Raw genomic sequence first — 23,716 nt, 5'->3', positions numbered from 1 at the left:
CTAGTTGCCCTTCCGCCGTTTCCGGCGCCTCCGCCAGGCGACGTGGCCGAGGATCTGGGCCATCCGGTGGGCGAGGAGCCGGAAGTGTCGCCACTCGGCGCAACTGGCCACCGCGATGAGGAGCATCGAGTTGATGCCCAGCGCCAGCGAGGCAGCCGAACTGCCGAGGTTGCCCTTGGTCAGCTGATCGGAGCACCGGCCGATGGAGTCGATGTCCAGTTCGCTCATCACCCGCCCGTTGACCTCCAGTGGGGAGATGCAGTAGTTCTTCTGCAGGAAGTCCGTCAGATTGTGGGCTCCCTCGGCCAGCGGACCATCGAGCAGCGTGTGGATGTGGCAGCCGCAGGGAAAGTGATTGCTAACCAGCTGCAGATGCTCCACTCCATCAACGATGATGGCATTTGGATCGGGGGTTTCCAGTACGTGATTACCGAAGAACTTCAAATGCTTTATGGCCGCCGAGCTGGTGAAGTTGAGTTCCTCGATCGAATCTATCTTGTTGTTCAGCACCTGCAGCGTTTCCACTTGCGTTAATCCTGTGAAGGCATCGGCACAAATGACACCCAAGTCGGATTCCTGCAGAGTGAGCAGAAGGACATTGGAGAGGCCGCGAAAGGTGAAGGGAGCCACCTCCTTGAGGTCCATGTAGGCCAACTTCAGCAGACCCACCGTGTCCATGCCAAAGAAGGCGTCCTGTTCGATGCTCCTTATCCCCGATGGCAGGATCAAGTGTCCCACGTTCGTCAGACTCGAGAAGGCAGAACTATCGATCCGAATCAGGGGATTGTTGGTCAGCAGGATCAACTTGATGTTGGAGGTGCCGGCAAAGGCGTTGCCCTCGATCCGTTGGATCTGATTGTGGCTCAGCAGGATTGTGGAGAGGTTCTGCAGTCCGGCGAAGGCGAAGGCGGCGACCATTTGGAGGGGCGTATACTGGATGGAGAGCTCCTTGAGCCGCGGCAGTCCGCGGAAGGCGAACTGCTTGATCCGCGTGATGTTGTTGCCGTCCAGCGAGAGCTTCTTCAGCGCCCGCAGGCCGGAGAACGAGTCCGGCTTGATGATCGGGAAGTTGTTCTTGGTCAGCGCCAGGTTCTCCACCGACGCCGGCAGCTGCCGCAGCGGGATCTGCTCGAGGCCGCCCGTGTTACACAGCACCTAGAGTGGGGAAAAAGGGAGAGATCTTTACTATCAGTTCGGTGGTATATAATAGATATTATATATAATCAAATTTATAGTACACTTCGCAAAGGATGAAACCCACAACCATGGATGAAACCCTTCATGGAGTAACTACAACGGAAATTTGGAAAATTGGAGTAAAGATATGGAATACAATATGGAATAATTGCAGAGCTTTACCCCAACATTCCAATAATAACCCTAGTATGTATTCCAATTATGTATTTTTTGTCAGGAAAAGTGTTGTTAAAAGTGAGAAAAGGTTTTCCACTTTGTTAGGAGACGCGTTTCCTTGATTAGTTTACTTTTGGGGCGACGAAATTCGGTATTCGGCCTTCAGCTACTTTCTGCAGTCACTTGGTTGGGGTCACCAACGTTTGATGTCGCATTTATTCAACCGCCTGAGAGCCCCCCCTCTACCCCTCCTATTCCCCCTTCTTCCCCCCTTCTTCCCCCTAGAATGGAGCCTCCAAAGGTTGGTTGGCTTTGTCAACGGACTCATCGACTCATCAAAGGTTTTCGCTGTTAATCAGTTTGTGTTTTCCTGCTTTATGACATTTCCCCGCCCGCTTTTTCCCGTGGGCGCCATTGATACCTTCTCTTCCTCACTTTCCCTTTCCCCTCTCCTTCCCTTTCCCTTCCTCTTCCCTTCCGTTCCCAAGCTTCCTTCCTTCCCTTCCCTTCGCTTCCTTTCCCTTCAGCTCCTTTCCCTTCCTTTCCATGGCAACTGACAGCCGTTGGGCAATCAGATCAGACGCCACATCGGCAGGCGATGTTCCTTGAGATGCCGCAGTCAAAGGAAGAGGAAGAGGAAGAGGAAGAGGGAGAGGGCAAGCAGGAGGAGAATGAGAAGGAGGAGTAGGAGGTCCTGGCCAAAGCAAGAGGGAGTGGGACTTTGTTTGATGCGTGGCGCGAAAATTGAATTTGTGGCTTTATTGCTGAAAATAAAATTAAATCGAATTCTTGTTTTTGGCCGCGGAGCGAGTCCGTGGTTACTGGCAGGACCAGGACCCTTGTCTAGCATTGTTTTTCGCACATCCTTCGCCGGCAACCGAGAGTCCTCCCCTTCCTCTTCCTCTTCATCCTCGTCCTCGTCCTCGGCCATTCTGCTTTGGGCCTTCATTTTTTACAACCTTTATGTGCTGATGTGTGCGTTTTCCTGCCAAGAATTTCGCGCTCTGGCGATTGTCTTCGCTTGCACTTAAAACTGGAAAAACTGAAAATGTTCTTCTAAAATTCCCACTACGAAAATCATAATATTTATAATTAATAATTCAAATATAATTGTTTCCTCCTTATTTAGTGTATTATTATTTGCCATTCTCCAAATTTATATTTTGCCAAAAACTGTTGCCTAAATATTATTAAATAATACCATCATAATGTTTATGTTTACTTAGTTTATTTGGCAGACAAGAAATACTTAAATATTTATAATTGGAGTTTACATGTGATTAAATTGTTTTTTTAGCTTCTTAAGAAATACCACATGATTTTTGTGCTCGAAGGAGTTACAATACGTTCAATTACATTTAAAGCACAATTAAACATATCAAATCATATGCACAAGTAATATATTGATTTATTGATTTATTTCATTTCTTGAAAGTGCAAAATAGTTTTGCAGTGTATGTTTTGAGCCTGGTCGGTTGTCTGGAGGTTCCTTTGCTTTTTCCGGTCGCCAAGTAACTGTGCATAACTGTCCATCGCCTGTCACGTTCCTCTTGACCCCACCCCAAAAACCCCCTCCCCCTTTCCCCCTTCCACTTTCCCCTCCCCCCTCACCTGGATTTTTGCCCACAAACCTTGGCTGCACTTCTTGCGTAACATTTGCACAATTTTCATACGCTTCACCTTTTTAAATGAACGAATTAAAAGTTTTCCTTCCTTGGCTCTCCACTTCTTGTTTTTCTTCTTCCTTTCCCTTTCGTCCTCGAATGGCACCCCCCAAAACCCCCCTCCCCCCTTTAGACCACCCAACCAGTGAGGATTGTTATTTTTGCCTCAGTTTCCGTTACGTTCTGTTTCGGCCCTGTTTCTTTTCAGTTCTGTTCTGTTCTGTTCCGTTTAATGAAATTTCGTTTCTATGCATTCAGAGTCGCGAATTCAAGCGACACGGTTAAAAAGTCCCTTGTTCGCTGAACTTTAACTGCCACTGATGGTGCAAAAAAAAAAAAAAGAAATTGGAGGGGGAAGGGGGTTAGTGGAAGGGGGATAGGAGCACCTCCTCTGACCCCAAAAAGTGTGCTTCACTTTTGTTACCTTTTTCGGGGCCTGAACTAATTTCGCCTCTTCAATACAGTTAACCGTCGCGAAAGGATACAAGCCTCTCACTACCAAGTCCCCAAAAAAAGAAGCAAAAAAAATAAAATAAAAATAAGAAACGCAAAAGAAATGAAATGAAAAGAAAAGAACAAATCCAGCAGAGCTCTTCAACTGAAGAATGCTGGAAAGATAAGTGGAGAACGAGGGCTGAGTAAATCATTGCATTGTCTATAATCCGGAATAATGAAATCACTTAAGTTCTCAATTTGGTAGAAATGACGATGCCAAGTTCCCACTGGTAATAAGGATGCGCATTAAGCGTGCTCCAAAACTCTCGCGGGACACCATTGAATACGGCCACACACAAAAATTGCTGGGGAGGTGGAGGCTTTTGGGGGGCGTGGCTCCACAAGGAGTCCCATCAGACAGAAAGACAGACAGAGAGAGAGAGAGCGAGAAAGAGATGCAGAAACAAAAGGAAAATAACCATTTCCCTGCATTTTCGATTAATTTTCTGTGCTCATCACTGTGCCGACGAACAGTTGGAGCAGTTGGAGCATCTGTGGCCACTGCCTGACCACCGAATCCCCAGAGATTCTCCGCTCCTGATTCTCCTGCTCTCCCGTCTCTTTCTCTCGGTATCCCTTCTCCTGTCTTCGGTAGCCTTTGACTACTGACTGCCACTTCTGGAGCTCCCGACGATGGAGGAGCTCCAAACGCACTGTGGAGTCGAGTGCCCCGACCGAAATTGGACCAACTCGAATTGGTGAATGCGAAGCCGTAGTTACCGTTACCTGCCACCAGGATGCACTCGTCTTCCAACTCGCTTGGATATTAAGTGTCCTGCTGCTCAGGGTTTTCGGCCAGCCAAAACTTGATACAAAGGTTGCTAATTTGCCTTACTGCACTAATTTACAAAACACGGGAAACAGGGAAGATTTCGGCTATGGCAAAAATATAGGAGTTGCCAAACTTATTTGCAATATGAAGCAAAAGCAAAAGCAAAAGGTTAATATAGTTGCCATACAAGGAAAATTCTAGTATTCAGACAGACGGAGTTGATTATATATATCAACTGAAATTAGATTAAATGAACTCATATACAAGAGCTAAGTTAAAGGGTTATTAAAATTAATTTGTACAATATTTGAAGGAAACAAAGGAATACCTTTCTTGCTGCTCCCAAATATTTTCTTATTCAACCCCAAGTATTGCTCTTTCGCTTTGATTTAGCTGATGAGTTGGTAATTCAAGAAAATTAAGAGTCCGTTTTGTATTGAACTTTCAAGGAGTTCTCTCGCTGAGATCTTTCAATCCTATTAGTCCATATCCAAATTGATTATTTAATAATTTTTGATTATGTTGAAACTTAATTTGATGTTTTGTTAATTTCTTGATTAATTTCTTAATTTGAAACCATATTTGCAGAAGAAATAAGTGGAGAAATGGAACTTGTTTCTTAAATGTTGCAAGCCATGGCCAGTGTTCAGTGTGATTTTCGAGCGAGTTGGCAGGGGAGCTCTGCGGCATTAATGTATGTATATGTTTTGATGGTATAATCTTTCGTTCTATAATCGGGACCACTGTGCCGTACTGGCGCCCCCACCCCCCTTTCTAAGCCCCAAAAGCCCCTGAAAGCCCCCCTAATCCCCGGCAGCACTTGGCCCCGGCAAGTACAAGTAGATTGTTAAGCTTACTTGAGTCTGGGACAAGCAGATGCACTCGGCTGGGCATGATTGGGATGTTTCGGTTTGTTGCGAGTTCCACAGGCAGACGACAACGGAGAGCGCAATTATGAGCAGCAGCCAGGAATTGCACATTTCACGTTGTTGCTGACACGACAGTTTGGCGGCGTAATTGAGCTCTATTCTCTCTTGTCCGGCTGCTCTGCTCTCCTCGGCTCCACCTCCTCCTCCTTTAGTTTTCTTCTTCTTCTGCCAGCTACTGCTTATCCAGCGGACTCTTCACTGCGCCTCTCTCTTGTGGGATGGGAAGCCGCCTCCTCACCTCCTCACCTTTCCAGCTTTCCAGCTTTTTTTTTTGCGTTGCCTACTTTTTTGGGCTGCTCTTCTTCGCTGCTGCTGCCGCTGCTTCTTCTTGTTCCTCCTTCTCTTCGGCACTTTCCTTAGTTATTTATGTTTTTATATTGCGTTATTTCATTTAAACTTTCCTTCCTCTGCTCTCCGTTATTATATATTCTTAAGCTTTATCATATTTATTTACGCTTCTTCTTCCTCTTCTTCCGGCTGCTGCGTGCTGCGTCCTGCTCCTTTTGCTACGCCTTGCGGGGGCGTGGCATGCCAATAACTGCAAGAAAGACAGAAAGGGAGAGATAAGGCGTAAGACAAAGATAGCGATAAAGGGGGGTATGGGTAGCATTGGACGAGTTCGAGTTTGCAGTTTCAAAGTCCAAAGGCCGAGAGTGAAGCAATGCGACACTTAAAAGTTATGACTTACTCGAACTAAATAGAAATACAATACACTCGGACTCTGCAGAATACTTATACATATATATATTCACAATACATAGCCAGATAAACTCGCACAAACAGACACAAGTGCGCAACGGATGAACCACTAAAATATTAAAACATAAGCTCGGTTAATTTATACATAGCTGGACTAAAACGGATCAATTATTTCTTTGACAGCTATACTGTAATTAAGCCCGACAGATCCTCTCGAATCCAGCCGAAACGTCAATTGGAAAGTCAAAATCGGTTTAACAATGCAGCAATTTATTCCAACTTGCGTGGAAACAGACAGAGAACGAACATGTCTATTAATTCATCTGGTATTCATCACAAGTGCATGGGGAATACAATAATGTTCTTGCAATGGAGCTTGCTCAACGTTGTGGGCCACAAATTCGAATAATTTTTAGATAAATAAACAAATGGAATGGTATTTATAACTTTTTAAGTAACTAATACTCTTATCACGGAAGACAGCTTTAAATTGCTAAATAGCTAAACTCTTTTGTTTTTCTGAATTTTAAAGAAATATTAACTATAAACATTTGTTGGTATTTTCTTTAGACTCTTAAAATCTGCGGGATTAAACAGAAAGACAACATTGCGTATGAGTAATAATCATATGAGGAGATTATTACTCATACGCAATGTTGTCTCCTCATATGAGGAGATTATTACTCATACGCAATGTTGTCTCCTCATATGAGGAGATTATTACTCATACGCAATGTTGTCTTTCTGTCAGCATCCTAGATTCTGATCTATCATAATATCTCCTTATAACTATATTATTGTAATTTGAAGACTTTTTTTTTAAATTTTTTGGTTTTTTTTTAGCAGTAGAACAGTGGATAAGTTATAAAAGTATGCATGTGCATATTAATAAAGTTGCTTGTTTTAAACATTTTAAAACAATCGGAGCACATAAGTAATAAATTGTTTTCCACTTTTTTTAGTGCATACTGTGGTCGTTCTTCCTCCTTTGGAGGCTTCACTGTGGCCTGGCCACAGGCGGCATTTAATTTCGCCTCTCTGCTGGTCGTCCTATGGCAGTCTAAGTCCTTCCGGCCCTGTCCACTCAAAGCCTTCGACACATCCAACATTTATGTCCGGATTAGATGGAAGACAGGAGAAGGAGAAGAAGTTTGAATAGGGGGAGGAGAATAGAGAGGAGGGACGATGGTGGAGGGGAAGAAAAGGAGACAAGGTGACAGGACAAGCGGCAGGACAAATGCCAGATGTGACAACCAAGATGGAAGGCCAGCCTCGGGATCTTAGGATCCCTGTATCTGAGATGCGAAAGCGGATGAGGATGCAGTTGGAGTTGCAGATGGAGATGCAGTTGGAGTTGCAGTTGCAGATGTTCCATGCTCCAGTGGCGAGTCCGCTCCTCGAATAGCTGCTTGTTAATCATTTATAATAAATAATGCCCAGGTAGGAGTTAAGTTGCTGCAGCATCAGCATCAGCAGCAGAAACGGCCAGGATGAACAAAGCCAAAGCAATATAATAACTGAAATTACTCTAAAGAGAATTTCCAATGAGGCAATGTCGCCTGCACTTGCCACCAAAGTGGGCGGATTGGGCGAAGTGGGCGTGGTCCGACGAACTGGCGATGCGGCGGGTTGACACAGCTTGTTTGAAATGTTTAAATGCACAAATCAAATATGCAAGCAGTCCAAACTCCGAACTCGAAACGACCAAGCAGAGCACCTGATGTTAGAGGAGTTAGCCCCTCTTAACCCCTCTGCAAATCCTTGCTGCAGCATCGGCTTTTAATTGGACACTGAGGATGGCAGAAAGGAGCTGCAAGCAGCAGCAGGACAACAGGACAGTGGGACAGCAGGACATCTGAAGAGTTGAGCCTTAGAATCCTGGGGCAAAGCACAAGGAACGGGCGGCATCAGCACAATAATAAATAAGCGCAGGCATAAATGCGTGACATTATAATTGAAAACCAACAAGGCAGTTCAGGCGAAAGGTGAAATGGTGAAATGGTGAAAGGTGAAAGGTGGAGAGAAGAGGGAAAAGAGGTGTTCCTGAGATGGCTAATGTAATTTGCAGATGCACTTGCTCAAAATTGCCTAAACAGCAGTTGCTAAAGATGAAAGAAAAGGCAGCATGAACTACTTCAATTAATGAGTAAACGTTGTTGCCCACCTATTAAACTCGTTTAAAATCCAGACTTATTGCTTTTTTAATCTTCAACATTGTAGCAGAACGGCTTCTTATTATTATTTTTATGTATTTTTATATGTTTTTATGCATTCATTGCTGTAACTTTCAAGATGTTGTTGTTGTATTGCATACGTTAATCCGTTACATGGTATTGCGCTCTTTTTTACCTCTCTATGCACTCTTACCATTCTCATCGCTCTCTTTAATCTTTGCCACTCTTACCATTCTCATCGCTCTCTTTAATCTTTGCAAGAGGAAGTTGATGCAGATCGTGAGCATTCTTAATGTACTCGTATGTGTGTACATTTCTTCAACAAAATAACTGTTGTTGGGTATACTTTTCCATCTATAGCGTGTTTTTCTTTTATTTTTATAGCTTTGATTACCCTCTTCTCCGCCAAATAAAATGTGATTGCCTGTAAAATCAGTTTAGTTGTTGGATTGAACCCCTAACTTAACTTCAGTTTACATTTGGCGAAAGAAAGCAGCAGTGATCCGTGTTAAACAAAATAGAGCAAAGTATTCTCGACTGTCGCGACTTGGGGACTTTCCCCCAAAACAGTTTTGAAAATCGCATAAGAATGGTGGGGATTTTGTGCGCGATAAATACATACATTTTTTTCCAGATCCTTGGCTACCTTTTCGGCAAGTGCAGGATGGAAGGTGGCGGAGTGCAGTTGTCAGTCGGATAAGGATTCGCGACTTGCCGTCCCGCTCGCACTCAGTGAACCTATTCCCGTCCCGTGCAATCGCATTACTTTGCGTTGCCTTCATCTAAAAGGATAAAGCAAAATAACAAATGCCAGCACAAACTCAAATAATGTACAGACAATTGTGTAAGCAACAGCAACAACGGACGACGTTCTATGCCAACTCTTGCCAGGACTCAGGACTCAGGACACAGAACACAGGATTCAGGATTCAGGACTCCATCGGCTTGGTAAGTGAGTTCTACTATTCACGTGTGTGTGTGCGAGTGAGTGTGCATATGTGTGTGTGGAATCAGGACAATGGCAAAAGGAATCGCAAATGTGGCAGAAGGAACCGACGAGCTCAGCATGGGAGTCTGCGATATGGCTTAGCATCCACTTGAAACAGGCATCAAGCCGGGCATCAATGCCTTTAAATAAGCATGTGGAATATGCGGCCACCAGGACCTTCCACGACCATTCCCTCCACATCCTCGCTTCAAGGGAGAGTCCTTGCCCCACGATGACGACATCGTCTGCCATTTGCAGCTAATCAATCAATTTTATTAAGCATTTTATTGAATTTACACAGGCAGGGCCAAAGAGGGCGAAGTTAGAGGCCCAGACAGAAAACAGAGAAGTGGTCAGGGATTCTGGCCAGGCCGCTGAACTATTGTGAGTTTAGCAGGACTTAAAGTTAGCGCTATCTAAATTTGATTTAAACTGATTTTTTATATCTGACTTTATTACAATTTTTATTTCTGTCCAATTTAAACCAACGAAAAATCTTTAAACAAATTTTACACCCTTTTTGGCTGCTTTAAATTATTTTAAAAGTCAAATAGTATACAACATATAATATATGTAAATATGCGTTCAGCCCTAAAGAATTAAACACCATTAAGTATTCAAACCTATTTTCTATTAAACCTTTTTTCTAAAAGTAATAGATATATTTGATATTTTGAATATAACACTAGCGTTTTAACCAATTTTTAGAAAATACAAATCTTTTAAATGTGATTGAGAAAACACCAAATTGATCTCAATCCGTTAAATAAGCTAGGGGAAATATTTTTCTAAAACAAAATTAGAGCAAAACAGTTGGACTTAAAATAAAATAGGTTAAAAAAGAAAACAAGGACGTGGAGGGAATCGATTTGGTTGGATAGTGCGATTAGTGGACGGGTCATTCGACAGCAGGTTATTAAAAATCAAAAACAAAATCCGCAAATTGAAATCAAAACGAAAGCAATCAGTGCAGCTGGTTCCTGAATGAATGCAAACATATGCCAATAAATAAACCAAAGATGAAAATCAAAATCAAAATTTCAAAATAAATAAATAAAATTTCAATTTACACTCTCCTTAAATTTCTCGTCCCACTTGATTTCGAGCATCAGTTTGGTTATTTCTCAACTGACTTTTAAGTTGCTTTTGAGTGTCGGCAGCAGTTTTCTTTTGCCAAAACCAGTAACGGGTTACTTTGATTTTCAAATGCCCAATTCTAAACGCTTAAAACCAATACACTAATTCTTTTGTGTAGAAAAAGTAAACCTAGGAAACCACAGTTTTATAATATTCATAGGCCACAATTCTAATTAGTCGGATTGCATTCTATTTGAATACAACTTGCAGTTTACACTTGGTTACAATAAATAAAGAAATTTTTATATTATGTGCATTGTTTTTTACCCATTTTAAAAAGTGTTCATATATATTAATTATCTGTTTTTTTTTTTCAATTTTATGTTAAGTTGAAGAAATGTATTATTTACTTTAAACAGCATTTTGCATTGTAAAGATTAATCGAAAACAATGCTTTTGAACATAATTGGCAAAATGGTACTCCTTACATATTGGTTAAACTTTGCAAAATGGTTTAAAAGTCACTAAGTTCTGTATGGTTTTCGGTTGCCATTTCATTCATGTTCTGACAACAAAACGTGTAAACTGTTTAAAGGACATGACTGTAATGTTTTCAAGGACTTGAGTAAGCAATGTTCAATGCATTTCCCAACTATTGTTTCCTTAAAGAGCTTGAAACTGCATTGAAACTTCGGGGAAGGCGATCAGGAAGCCTAATTCTTGTTCTGCAATTAATCGAAGTAGGCCCAAAGGTTCCCCCTGCATTTTGGAGCAGAGTGCACTTGCAACTGGTTCATAAATGCCTTCACTTCTCCGAACAATTGTGTTCCCAAATGCAGCAATCGCCTTTCGAATGATTCGCCAATGGATTTTCGGGCTTGGGTTTTGGGCTTGGGGTTTGGGTTTTAAGTTTGCCTTTGAGTTTGAGTTTGAGTGCGTGTTCGCAATGGCGAAGTTTATTCAAGTTGCGCAACTGCTAATTCCAGCGATTCGTGCAACGTTAACTACCACAGCGGAGCGATGGCAACCCTGGCAACTGCTAGGGTCATAACTCACCGGCCAGCAAGCTGTGGCAGCTGCAACAAGATAGAGTACAAAATAAATAGGAAATAAATAAAAAAGCGAGGCGAATAAAACAAACATCTTTAACTGGATAAGTGATAAAAAGGGCAGCCAGTAAATGGAATTATTCGTGGGAGTTCCTCCTCCAGGCTGGGATTCCCCAATCCCCATTCGATTGTCGGCATCTGCGACTGAAGCGGATGGGTTTACGGGCTATTAGATAGTCGGACTCCAACTGGAGCCCACAAGGATAATTTTCCAGGGGACCACTACAGGGCGGGAAACGGAATGGAGGAGGAGCAGGAGGAGGAGGAGCAGGAGGAGCAGGAGGAGCACACGCAGAAACAGCCGGGAGGTCAATGCATTAGGGTTGCTCTGCGGTTGCGGCTCCTCGTACGGCAATGTCCTGGCCAAAGGACACTTCATTAATGATCGACTGTTTCTGCTCCTGTTACCAATCCCCCCTCCCCGTTCCACATTCCCCATTCTCCATTCCTGTGCCATCTGGTGCATTCCTGCCAAGGTGGCTAAGCGATTCCGACGCATCCTTTAATTTAATTGCAACTTTGGCCATTTGCCAGCCACCCACTACTATCCACCATCCAAAATCCAGAATCCAGTGTCCAGTATCCAGTGTCCAGTGTCCAGTGTCCAATGTCCAGTGTCCAGTGTCTGATGTCCCATGTCCAATTTCCAGTTGGTGTGTAGGTATGTGTGTGTGTGTGTGTGTTAGCTGGTGTGTGCATTCCTTATCTTTTCACCCAAATGCCTGTGCAGAATGTCACTAATCAAATTATGGGATGTTTGTTAACCAAGACCCGGCAGTTAAAAACGTTGACTCGGTGCGAGGACAATGAGCGAGCAATGATGATGAGCAGATTGATAAGGCGGCGGTGGAGGCGGCGGCGGCGGGGGGAGAATGGTCAGTCGGACTGGTTAGAACTGGTTTCGGTTTGGACCACCTGGTCAGTGCTAACTGACTGGAGTCCACAAGCCGATAACAAAACCACAAAAGCTGCCCAAATTGCATCCAGAAATTCGCATAAATGCACGAGAATATTTGAGCCGACTTTCCGGAACCAAAGACGCTTTGCTCGTACTTTCGAGCGTTTGGGATTTCCCCAGTCGAGAGTTGGGGATTCAGAGAGAGAGGGAGACAGAGAGACCGAGAGAGAGAGAGAGCAGGCTTAAGGAGGAGGAACTGGAGACGAGAAACAGATGCACAAGACGCCCCAGACAGCCTTTGGCCCCCAAAAATGGCTTAGACTTGTCTGGGAGGTGGTGAACCTCCCTCTTCTCTACTCTCTACTCTCTACTTTCTCCTCATTCCTCACTCCATTCTCCTTTCTCCACTCTCCTTTCTCCGCTCGACGGCTTTGGCAGGCCAAAATTTGTGGCTGTCAACGACACTGCCAAGCCCATCTTTTGGCCACTTTCCCCTGTGAGTCCCCAGCTACTTCTTGGCCAGGCTCGAGTGGCGTGCAACAAGGCTAAAACCGAGACGGAGTCTGAGACGGAGACGGTGACGGAGAAGAGCCTTGTCTAAGCATCTTATCTTGGCCATATTCTCTTGAAAGCCAAGTGCGTGACCTCCCACCACGCTAGCCAAAATCTGCCTGAAGTGGATTCTATTGACTGTAAATATGGCTGGGGCTTCTGCTCTCTTGCTTGATGGATCGCCGAATGCCCTCACACATTCCATCTGCTCGAAATGATTAAGGATACAAAGCATATCGCTTTTAAGGTATTAAAAGCCTATTAACTAGGTGTGGTAACTAGGGAAAGTTTAATTAAAATGTACGTACGTTTGTCTTTCCTATCGCTTTTATATTAATCTAACTTATTTAAACTGAAGACTATTAATACAGTTAAGGTTTACCTTTTGGTTGATGGATCACCGAATGGCTCTCACATTTAATCAGTTCGGGATGATTTAAAGGGTTCCAAACATACTAAAACCACATTTTTAATAACTAATTTAATGGGATAAAATACACTAATACAGTAGAGATTTATATTTATGAGCAATTATTTTTGAATTAAAATTAATTTTTGAAATTTTGGAATTGAAAGTATTCTCTTAAATTTTTTTAGTTATAAAAAAAAGGGCAAAATGTACTTTATTATGAATACATTTCAACGATGGAATTTTAATAAAATATTTGCACAAGTTTTTTTCCCATTTCCAAATCATATATTAAATTCCAGTTAGGAAAAAACGCCGAATTATCAAGATTCGGATTATCAATGACTAATTGCTGAAAGGCCCCGAAATCATTGTTCGTCTGAACCCTCAAACAATCAACGACTTTGATCAATTTGTCTGCATTCCATCCAAAAAAAAAATCCAAAAAAATCGAAAAAAAGAGAAAGACAGAGCTTAGCACCGACTTTTTGGCACATTTTCTGGGCTTTTGCCTTGGGCATGTGAATCGAATCGTCGAATGTGGCCAACACATGAGTTCTGTAGGTTGAGGGAGGGAATTTTGGGGATGGAGGAATAAGGGGATGAGTGGGCGTGTTTATTGCTGCTGCTGGCTAAATAATTGGGCAAAGGTCAAAGGTTACGGCACATTTTTGCCTTCTTTAGCTCACACATTGCGGGGCAGGTCGATCGCATAATTCAATCATTTAGTCAAATAATCAATCATTCAAGTGAATCATTAATTAATTCAGCATCAACCATTTGGCTTTGACCCCAAACCAAGTTGCTTGTTGCCACAGGAAAGGAAAGGAAAGGAAAGGAGGTTAGGTGCGGGCAAACTGGGTTATCGGTGGGTGGTTCGGTGGTTCGGTGGGTAGTTGGGTGGTTCGGTGGGTGCTTGGGCGGTTGAGTGGGTGGCCCAAAGCAGTCTGGCTGGAAATCTGGGTCCTTGGCCGGTCGTGTGTATTTGTAATTAACTGTTATTTAATACGATTTGCTTGATTTCGTCGGATGATGGGAAACAAAACTGTTGAGGCATCCCCAAGTGGATTCAGTCCCAACTGCGGTTATCCACACCACATTCAGCCGTCCCCTGCCATCGCCCGCCCATTGCCACACCAATATCCTTTCCCCAATCTGGGATCTGAATCCGAATCCTGGTATATTTTAAGCACCGATTTAATTTGCCAGACTTTCTGACGCCTTCGTTTCGGCCTCATCATTTGTTTGCCCGCCCGACGATTCGTTTGCTCATTCGTTTGTTTGTCCGCCAGAAAGACAAAAGGACGAAAGGACCAAAGGACAGACAGGCAGACAGACAGACACTCTGTCTGTTTGCCATTGATAAATGTTTGCCGGGCCGATGTTCGTTAATGATGACACTTCTTATTGTCAACTCGATGGACTGGCTCCACTCACTCGGTGATTTGTCAGCCATAAGCGGGCGAGTCCTGCGATATCCTGCGATATCCTGCGTTATCCTGCGACGGCATCTTGACAGGTAGAGTTATGGGGGTCTTGCTCGGTCATTGGGTCCGGCTGATTAAGCGGCTCGAGCTGCTCCACTCACCTTCGCGTCGCCAAATGACGACACAATAGCTTGATCGGGCCACCAAGGACACGCCGAAGGGTGCCGTTCGAGGACTTTCTGGGGGAAGCACAAGGACGACGAGCATGACGTCGGCGAAAACAAAGCGAACTTCCGCCAACCACGGCGATAATCGAGCGGAATTCGACAGATTCATATCCAGTAATTGGAATACATTTAAATAATAACTTTAATAATGGGGATTCGAATGTGTGGAATAATTATATGTGAAGGGAATTCGAATATATTTTTAATATGAAATAAATTTAAATAGCAACTATAATGAGAGGGATAAGAATTTAGGGAATAATTAAGTGCGAAAAGAGGGAAGCTTCTATTTCGAATTAAGAGGACATAAAAACCCTCATCATTAATTTATTTTTAAGTAAAAGCTGAATAACTCACAATAAAATCTTAGAGAAGTTTCTAAGATAAGTTTCTTAGACAAGTTCCCAAATTTATAACCAGTCGTTTAAAACTTATAACAAAAATCGGAATATTTTCTGATTTCACTAAGTGATTTAGGAACAGCTTCTGGTTTTTCCATCCACTTGGAAAGTGCCTCCTTCGAATGCATTCAACCTGATTTGCTTGCCATGATCTCGTTATTATTTTTATGATTTTCCACTCGAGCTCATCCCATTGTTTTCCGAGGGGGAGGGGGAGGGGAGTTGGGATGAGAAACCCTTTGGCAAAACCAGGATGCAGAGCTGCTTGCTTAGTCCTTAAACTAATCCACCCGTTTGATGGCTGGCGGGACAACACAGGGTACTCGTGGAAAACAGGTTATAAAAACATGTGTAACTAGACGACTTACAAGGATCACGCACTCCAGTGACACTTAATGCCGCCACGTCGACGCCGGATGGATGGATGGGCGTAAAGGGAAGGAAAGGCGGGGGGCGGGGCCAAGGACGAAGAGGCAAAGAGGAGGCCAAATGTCAGCAACTAACACAGACAAACGCAATTAGCTTTTAGCCATCATAACATTATGAACGGCAGGCGACAGGCAGCGAAGGAGACGACGACGACGACGACGACGACGACGACGACGACGACATCGTCTGAATGCTAACTGCTAATGACAAGGATGTGGACAAGGACAACGAGGGGGAAAGTGGGAGTAGGAGTGGGGATGGGTAGGTATTCCGGTGGCTGAAACTGAAACTAGGGATAGTCCTCCCTTTTTGAAGGGGAAAGGGAGGAGGAGAGTCCTGCGATGCGATGCGGTTAGGATGAATGCCGAGCTGTGCGCATTATGTTGAGTTAGGAGAGCACAGGCAATGGCAATGGCAAAGGCAAAGGCAAAAGCTCACGGATGGCACGCGGCTGCCAACAATGCTGTTAACTTGTGTCGAGATTAAAATAAGGACACTCGCTGAGAGCAGAAAACAGCCCAACGCCCAATCCCTCCCCCTTCCCTCTGTCGACATCCTTATCCTGCCGGATGGACGTGCCCTCAACACGCTGCCAAAGTCACAGTCGTCGGTTGGAAGTTGACTCGCATGAGTTGCGAGCTGAAGCTTTGTTTATTATGGCGAAAAGGTCCTGGCTGCCCGGGAAAATCACTGGATGGCCTGATGGTTTGATGACGGGCGATGCAGTTGCCTTTCTGTGGACTGAGCAGGCCGAAAGTGTCCTCTGGCTGAATTGGATAATTCGGAAGCGAAGCGAAGTGGGTGGGGCGAACGAAGCAACCAACCCACCCAGCCAGCCATCATCCAGTTGGCTTCTAAAAATTACTGCGTAAATGATGATATGAGATTTGGGCGGCATTTCTGCGGCATCATTCAGCGGAAGCGGATACACCCAGCACCATCGTAGCATCGTACCATCGTGCCACCCAAAAACGGAGTTGTCGCCACCGGAAGGAAGTTATTTAACGCACACAAGGATACAAGGACACAGGGATACAGGAGACAGGAGGCAGGAGGACACAGGATGAGGGGATTATGTGGCACGATAATCATATTACGATTACGTCGCGTAAAATTTGCCCCACTGTCGACGGGGCGAGTGAATGAATGAGCGAGGTTTAAGTGGAAGTCGGCGGGGTCGCAGACAGATATGTCGGAGGATATATTCTGTTGGGGGTAAAGCATCAAATAATCATATGTGGAAAGGGGAAACGACAGGGGAAGGACTAACCCCTTTTGACTTTTTCCCCAGGACAAGGCAGCACTGTTCCAAATTATAAATCCTAGGGCATTTCACCTTTCCCCTTCCCTTTTCCCCCCGGTTTGCGTGTCTTTTTTTTTCATAATTGTTTAATTTTATTTCATTGACTGTCGAGGAGGGAGAATAAAGGACGAAGGACCCTCGCTCTCGCCGGGAATCCTGTCACTGTCTCGTCGTCAGGCTTCCACTTCCACTTCCACTCCCAATCCCAATCCCCAACCTCATCCCAATCCCCATCCCAATCCCCATTCCAATCCCATTTCTTTTGTGGGCGGAGACGCGGATCGCTTAGCATTAATGTCTTTCATTTATTGTCATTGTTGTTAATGTTTTTTGTGCTGTGCATGGGAAAAAGCATTTGCATTTAAGCGCTACGCGGAAAGGGGTTTCCCTGAATCGGAGGCTGGTGGGTCGAAAATGAGTGGGTGGTGCGCGTTGGTGGGGCTTTGTGGGTGGTGCGGATGGTGCGGATGGTGGAGAGGCTCTGTGGCCGGAGCAGAGATTTTGCTTGGATGATTTTTATTGCTCGTTTGTAGTAAATTTGGTGTGTAATTAGAGAGAAAAGGGTTATTATGTTCGTTAACGCAGTGAGCTCGATTTACCCGCCTCTCAGCGTGCTTTAAACTGGATATTCCTGGTTATTGCCAGGATATTTCAGGATGTTCCCACAAAAGGACGAGTCCAAGACGAAGCTGAAACTGAAGGCTCGAAAACCGAAAAGTGGATTTGGAATTTTTCTGGTGGAGATCCTGGATTTTGGTGCCGGGCCAGGGAATTTTTCGGGGCGACACAATGCCACACGGCGAGAGACGAGCCACAAAACGAGGGCCCCTGACGACCGGAAGGCCTCGAATGCAACATCGGTGGCAGGAGAATGGGAAATGGGAAAGGGGAAATGGGAAAGCTGGCCAGACGGACGGACGGAAGAAAGCGAAACGGGCGAACTACTGAACTGTTGCAACACAGCAAAAAAACAGAAACTGAAACAGAAAACTGCACCGAAACCGAAACAGAAATTAAATTGTGGCTCGCCAAAGTGGTCCTGGCCTCGTCCTGGGTCAAGGGAATGCCACTCGGAGTGCAAATGGAAGCGGGAGCGGGAGCGGTAGAAGGCTCCTTCCCAGAGCAGTCGGGCCAAGAGGGGGATATTAGTCGACTGGGTCACCACTGGTCTCCAACTCACAGTGGAACCAGGAGCGATATTTAGTTTGAGTGAATAAAATCCATATTAGAAGAGTACAAACATAGTTAATAATTCACAACATATATATAATTATTTATTTTTAATAATCAAGTTAGAAAATTTAGATATTTATTAGTCGACTGGTCACTAGTGGCCACTAATTGGAATAAAAGAAAATAAAACCAACTAGAAGAATCTACAACTCTAACACTTAAAATTAGCAGATCTATTTATGCATAAAAGGTAATATATAAGATTAGTAATTTTTGGTCGATTAGGTCACCATTTGCTCCTATTTTGCCGTATCGCTAATCAGTTGAATTATTTACAAAATTTACACCCTTTAAGCATAAATAATCATCAGTCTAGTAGGCGTATTTATGTATATAGTTCGTTAACTTTGATTTCGATTATTCGAGCTAGTTAACATTTGCCACTGAATCACTGTAGAAACAGAATGCTTTTCAATGGGTAGAAATAGAGAATCATACAATTATTACCCTGCCAATCTTACTGCGTTTAATATAATTAAGAATTATTAGTTTAATATTTAGGTTATTAAAGTTATGCGTTGAGAATTAAAAAATAAACATCCTTATAATTTAATAAAGTTTATTTATAAGGAATATTTAATTGACTCCGTAGGTTTAGTAAACTAGTCTGCTGATTTGTAATGTGTTAAATCCAATTCCTTAGCTTACAACTCATTGTCATATTTTTCCGACAGCTTTAGATTGCATTTGAAAAATTCTAGTTCAATTTGCAGCATATTTCCTTGCTATTTGTTTTTGCAAAAGCCATTAGGCTTTCCGAACCATTTATTCAAGGAATAAATAACTGAAATAGGTGAGCGAAATTAATTAAGCCACAAGCGCTCACGTCGCTCCCCCTGAAAAATGTTCGAAATGAAAAACAAGGAATTCAATTAAATGTGTTCTCGCCGCCATCGATATGATAATTACTCTCATAATAATTTATATCAATTTATAAATTTTATTAAGGCCCGTTTGCACTCGGCTAATTTGTGACCATTCCATTGAGTTTTGGGTTGGCTTGCTCCCCCATCCGGATGTATTTTGCAATGGGAGTTGGAAAAGGATGAAGGATGAAGGACGAAGGACATGGAAAGGGGGAGGGGGTGGGAGGAGAAGGCGTGTCGCCTAGTCGAGATGTGAGTGATACAATGATAACGACTCCGGGGGTCAGAAAGCAACTCCGAGTCTCGTTTTTATTTGTTGCATTGCCACCACGGCCATGGAAATAAAATTTCAAATGTAACTTTGCTGCGGTAGTCAGTTTCGCGTATGTGTGAGTGTTCATATATGTGTGTGTGTGTGTGTCCTTTTTGGCCGAGTGTGCATGTAGAGCGCGGCCTGCGGCCTGTGACGATTCTGCAGTTGGCCGGTCTCTCCGACTTCGACTCCATCTTGGGTTCCCATTCGCATTCCCTTCCCTCAGCTCCTTTCCCCTGCTCGCTGAAGGAAAGAAGGACCTTCGCCTTTAAGGGCAATGCAGTTGGCATAAAATTTAATTCGCCGTCCTGGGAGGAAGCGCCCAGGACATTACGTGCTGCCAGTCCGGCTTCCTGCCACCAACTCAAACTCGCCAGAAACCCAGCCAGAAACCAAGAAGCAAAAAACCCGGACGGAATCCGAAACTGAATCCCAGTTGCCGGGCGAAGCATTTCCAGCACGCATTGAAACAAGTTTCGGAATCACAACGGGAGGCAGCTGGGGATAGCATATAGACACATATAATAAACGAGGATATATCGGGATAAACTAGAAGCGATTGCTAACTTAACCTGGAACCAAATGGAAATCCATTCGGAGGTTGGGAATCCCACGAGTAGCAGCAGTGAGGAAACGAGTTCCTGTGGAACGGATAGCGAGGATGAAGGTGATATTTCCCATAGAAGGATATTGGATTAGCCCAATCCAAGGATAAGTAATCCCATATTCCAGCCAACAGCACATCCGATCCGGAGGCAAATGAGAAGGTTGGAATCGCCGATCGCCAGAGGAGCAGGTATACTCCACTTTCCGGGGACTCGGACAACGACTGGGATGAGGGAGGGATCTTCTGCGAGGAGGCCATCTCCTTGTTGGCCCACGAGATCCTCTGCTGCGAAACGGACTCCGAATCGGAATCGGATGACAATGGGGCTAAGGACAATGGAAAGATAGATGGCATCCTGGAGTACGGACTACAGAATCCCTACAAACTCATGTTGAGCGAAGAGGACGAAGATCCCAACGAGAATTTTGAGGAGAAGGAAACAAATCTCCTGCTAAATAAACAAAGTGAGGAGAAGTAGGATCCGGAAAAGGATACAATTATATTTTAATATTTTGATTTGGTAACTCTGTCTACTAAAATCCCCATACGATTTGCACATTTGTACAAATATGAATTTCAAATGGAATTCAACAACCTATGATGGGCAGTAAAATTATAGCTTGAATATTTAAAGTTAACCCGTTTTAGTACCTGACTCACTCATTGCCCATTTAAATATTTTAAATTGTTGAAAGCGATTGTCAAGATGGAATGGCAAGTAATTACGCTTTGGCCAACCATTCCGTTCCACATTTTATTTATACGCGCATATCAACATCAACATTTATGTATTCGTGCAAATTTACATACTTGTTTTATTTATAAACTCCACAAAAGGCCTAAAGTGGTTTACGTGTGCCCCTTGAGGGGTTCAGAAGTCTATCATTTGTGTATGAATCAGCAGCAGTATCTTTCGATCACGTAAACCTCTTTGAGGTCGATTTGCTGTAGCCAATGCTATTATTAATTATTATTAATTGCTGTTAGTGATCCGAAAGGTTTTCAAAAATATACTAATGGCCTTATTCTCATTATATGTTTATATTAATCGGGACAAGAATTACTATTGTGTGGTTGTATTTCTCAGAATAATATTTCTCACTCAAGCCTACTTTGTTGGTAATTTTTTACACAGTTTTATGAACACCTAAAGTGAAATATAGATTTATGCTCACAACGATTTCATTTCTCGCATTTCTCGGTTTTCATATCTAAAGAATATTCACTTCAAAGATGAAGAAAGATCGATGTGTTGCTGCAGTTATATTTTCTACCAATCTGATTCCTTCCCTTTCAATTTTCAGTTATCAATTTTGAGGGCGACACTTTTAGCACCGCAGTACGATCTCGGTGGAAAGGATCCCTGATCCCTGATCCCTGATCCCCGATTCCCCGATTCCCTGATTCCCTGTTTCCCGGCTGTCTGTCACTCACCTGTTCGCACTTCGCACTCAAAGTGGCTGGATGGTCGCCCAGAAATCCTGGGGGAGATGGCTACGATGGCTACGATGACTACAATGATGGCCGCAATGGCTGCGATGGCTATGATGACTACGATGACTTTGGTGTTGGTGATGGCGATGCGATTGCGATTGCGATTGCGATTGCGATTGCGACTGCGGCCTCAACCAAAATGCTGACGAACGACGACGGCAACAGGCGGAGCGAACTGAACTGCCTTTCCTTTCCCTTGGCAGTTGGCAGCTGGCAGCATTTAGTATTTAATATCTCGCCCCTTCGCCCTCGCTTTCTGCCATTTGCAGTTGCAGTTCGCAGGGGGGAACAGATGATGGCGATGATGATGGAGGGGGAGTAGGTCCTTAATTGCAAACTGGCAGCAGCAATTGCTGGCAAACTAAAACTAAAAACGACGACAAAGGATGAGAAAGCGATGCGAAAATGAAATACAACATCAGGCGGAAAGCGAATGCGAAATGTTTTTCGTTATGCGATGATGATGATTCTGATTCAGTTGCAGTTGCATTTCCAGTTGCACTTGCACATTCTGATTCAGTTTCAGTTTCAGTTTCAGATTCAAATTCAAATTCAGCAGATGATGATGATGATGATGATGATGAGGATGCCTTCCACTTTCCGGGATCCTTTTTTTCTCGACTCGACTGCACTTATCGTAATCGGCGTTTCGGTGTTGGCTTTCAAATTGCCCGCGACCGCGTCAAAGCGACCACAAAACTAGCTGAACGGACAACCGGTGGCCATTGGCAATTGTGGACCGCAGGTCAGGATTTTGGCCAGCTACTGATGTGCTATCAGCCGGGTTTTAGTTCGCTTTCCAGGTTTTCGGGCTTTCGGGTTTTCGGGCTTCAGGCTTTCAGGCTTTCAGGTTTTTGAGTTAGGGGTTTGCTTTGGTTTTTTTTTTTTTTTTTTTTTCGACCAGGCTCGGTTCTCAGTTTTTAAAGCGATTGCAACTGTTGCGGGGGCTCAACAAACGAAACAAAAACCAACGAAATCACACTCACCTCGCACTCAAAACACAAAACACACACAAACAAACACACACGCACACACTCACGTGGCACACCGGCTTAGAAAAAAGTGTAAAAAAAAACGTGGAGAAAAGCAAGATAAGCGAAATAAGCCAGTTGTTGTGGGAATCTCACACACGCGTTAAACTATTTGAACTTTGAACTGTGAACTGTGAACTGTGGACTGTGCGCGACAATAAGAGGATGTGTGTGATGAGGACTTGTCGAGATTTTTGGCGAGCGATTCTTGTGTTTGGAGGAGCACGCACACGTGTCCGCATCCGCATCCGGTACCCGGTACTGATGTCAACAAGCTACCACACGCAACTAATTCAAAAAATCCAGCGAACGGATTACGGCCACCGTCCGCATTGCCAGCCGAAGTCGATGGAGTCGCCAATCGTGTGCGAGGACGATGCCGAGTCCTTTACCGAATCCTTCGGCTTTCATTCGGCCCTGTTCGTAGCCCAACATCGTTTTGAAATCGTTCTCGATTCGGTTTTCAACCGAAAAGAACGACAGGAGCTCCATGCCTCAGTCGTTGGTCGCCAGCGGAATGGTTCGCACGTGGCCAGGCTGCTAAAAAACCAAAAAAATAGAAGGAAAATAAGTCAAAGGATCTCTGCCCCGCAGGATCCCCTTGGCCCCATCTCCCATCGTCGAGTATTAACGTGGTCTTTATTTAAAAAGCAGCTTAACCTGCTTTTGCGACCTTTTCCCTTTTTGGCCAACACGTGGAAAGCCCCATCGCATTTGTCCACCTTCATCGATGTCGATGCCGATGCCGATGTCGATGGATATAGACGGCCGGCCCATGCGTGTTGATAAATGAGTTTTTATTTTGATTTTATTCACTCTTCGAGTGGACTCTTTATATAATATTTCTTTTTTTTTTGCATACTCATTGGTGGATAGAGGGGATGGGGGGTAAATTCAGAGGCGAGATTCCGATTGCGATTCGATTGCGATTCCCTTGGCCTGGGAAACTCGGCGTGTGTGTCCGGCATCGAGTGCAAATCCTCTGCCACCTATTGCCTTCGGGCCTTCGACAGTTGTGTGTGCCGAAATGGTTTTCAATTTATTAGCAATCAGTGGCATTAACAGCTGAACGCGATGCTGTTGCTCCCCGGCGGATATGGCCACTCGGATTACAGCCGGGTCAGATAGTCAGCCAGCCCAGTTATCCCAGCAACCAGCCAACCAACCAGCCAACCAGACAGCCAACCAGCCAACCAGACAGCCAGCCAGTTGTCACCGATCGTTGGCCATGGAGTTGGCCGATAAAGTGGGCCAAAAGGCGGCTGA

General features: G+C 44.1%; 2 protein-coding genes across 2 annotated transcripts; one reads left to right on the top strand and one right to left on the bottom strand.

The window, feature by feature from the left end:
• LOC108094705 (chondroadherin) lies at positions 1-21,444 on the bottom strand. The gene is made up of 3 exons (XM_017195444.2): positions 21,360-21,444; positions 5,142-5,751; positions 1-1,155 (listed from the first exon to the last, which is right to left on the bottom strand). The coding sequence occupies exons 2-3, from the start codon at positions 5,262-5,264 to the stop codon at positions 1-3; spliced, it is 1,278 nt and encodes a 425-aa protein (XP_017050933.1). The 5' UTR covers positions 5,265-5,751; positions 21,360-21,444.
• On the top strand, positions 19,783-20,563 carry LOC108094714. Its single transcript, XM_017195456.1, has 2 exons — positions 19,783-19,985; positions 20,051-20,563. Exons 1-2 carry the CDS (start codon positions 19,901-19,903, stop codon positions 20,401-20,403), a joined length of 438 nt encoding a protein of 145 aa, XP_017050945.1. The 5' UTR covers positions 19,783-19,900; the 3' UTR covers positions 20,404-20,563.
• Positions 21,445-23,716: the final 2,272 nt, after the last annotated feature.

This window comes from Drosophila ficusphila, unplaced genomic scaffold, assembly GCF_018152265.1.
Source record: "Drosophila ficusphila isolate 14025-0441.05 unplaced genomic scaffold, ASM1815226v1 contig_198, whole genome shotgun sequence".
NCBI classification, from domain to species: Eukaryota; Metazoa; Arthropoda; class Insecta; order Diptera; family Drosophilidae; genus Drosophila; species Drosophila ficusphila.
This window is presented reverse-complemented; position numbering and strand designations above follow the sequence as displayed.

What these genes read in the sequence shown, in the direction of transcription:
- LOC108094705 (XM_017195444.2), bottom strand. Translation starts at nt 5,264, where the DNA reads ATGTGCAATTCCTGGCTGCTGCTCATAATTGCGCTCTCCGTTGTCGTC. An exon ending in TCTGCTTGTCCCAGACTCAA is followed by an intron (nt 1,156 to 5,141) that starts GTAAGCTTAACA and finishes TCCCCACTCTAG; the next exon opens with GTGCTGTGTAACACGGGCGG.
- LOC108094714 (XM_017195456.1), top strand. Translation starts at nt 19,901, where the DNA reads ATGGAAATCCATTCGGAGGTTGGGAATCCCACGAGTAGCAGCAGTGAG. An exon ending in AACGGATAGCGAGGATGAAG is followed by an intron (nt 19,986 to 20,050) that starts GTGATATTTCCC and finishes CCCATATTCCAG; the next exon opens with CCAACAGCACATCCGATCCG.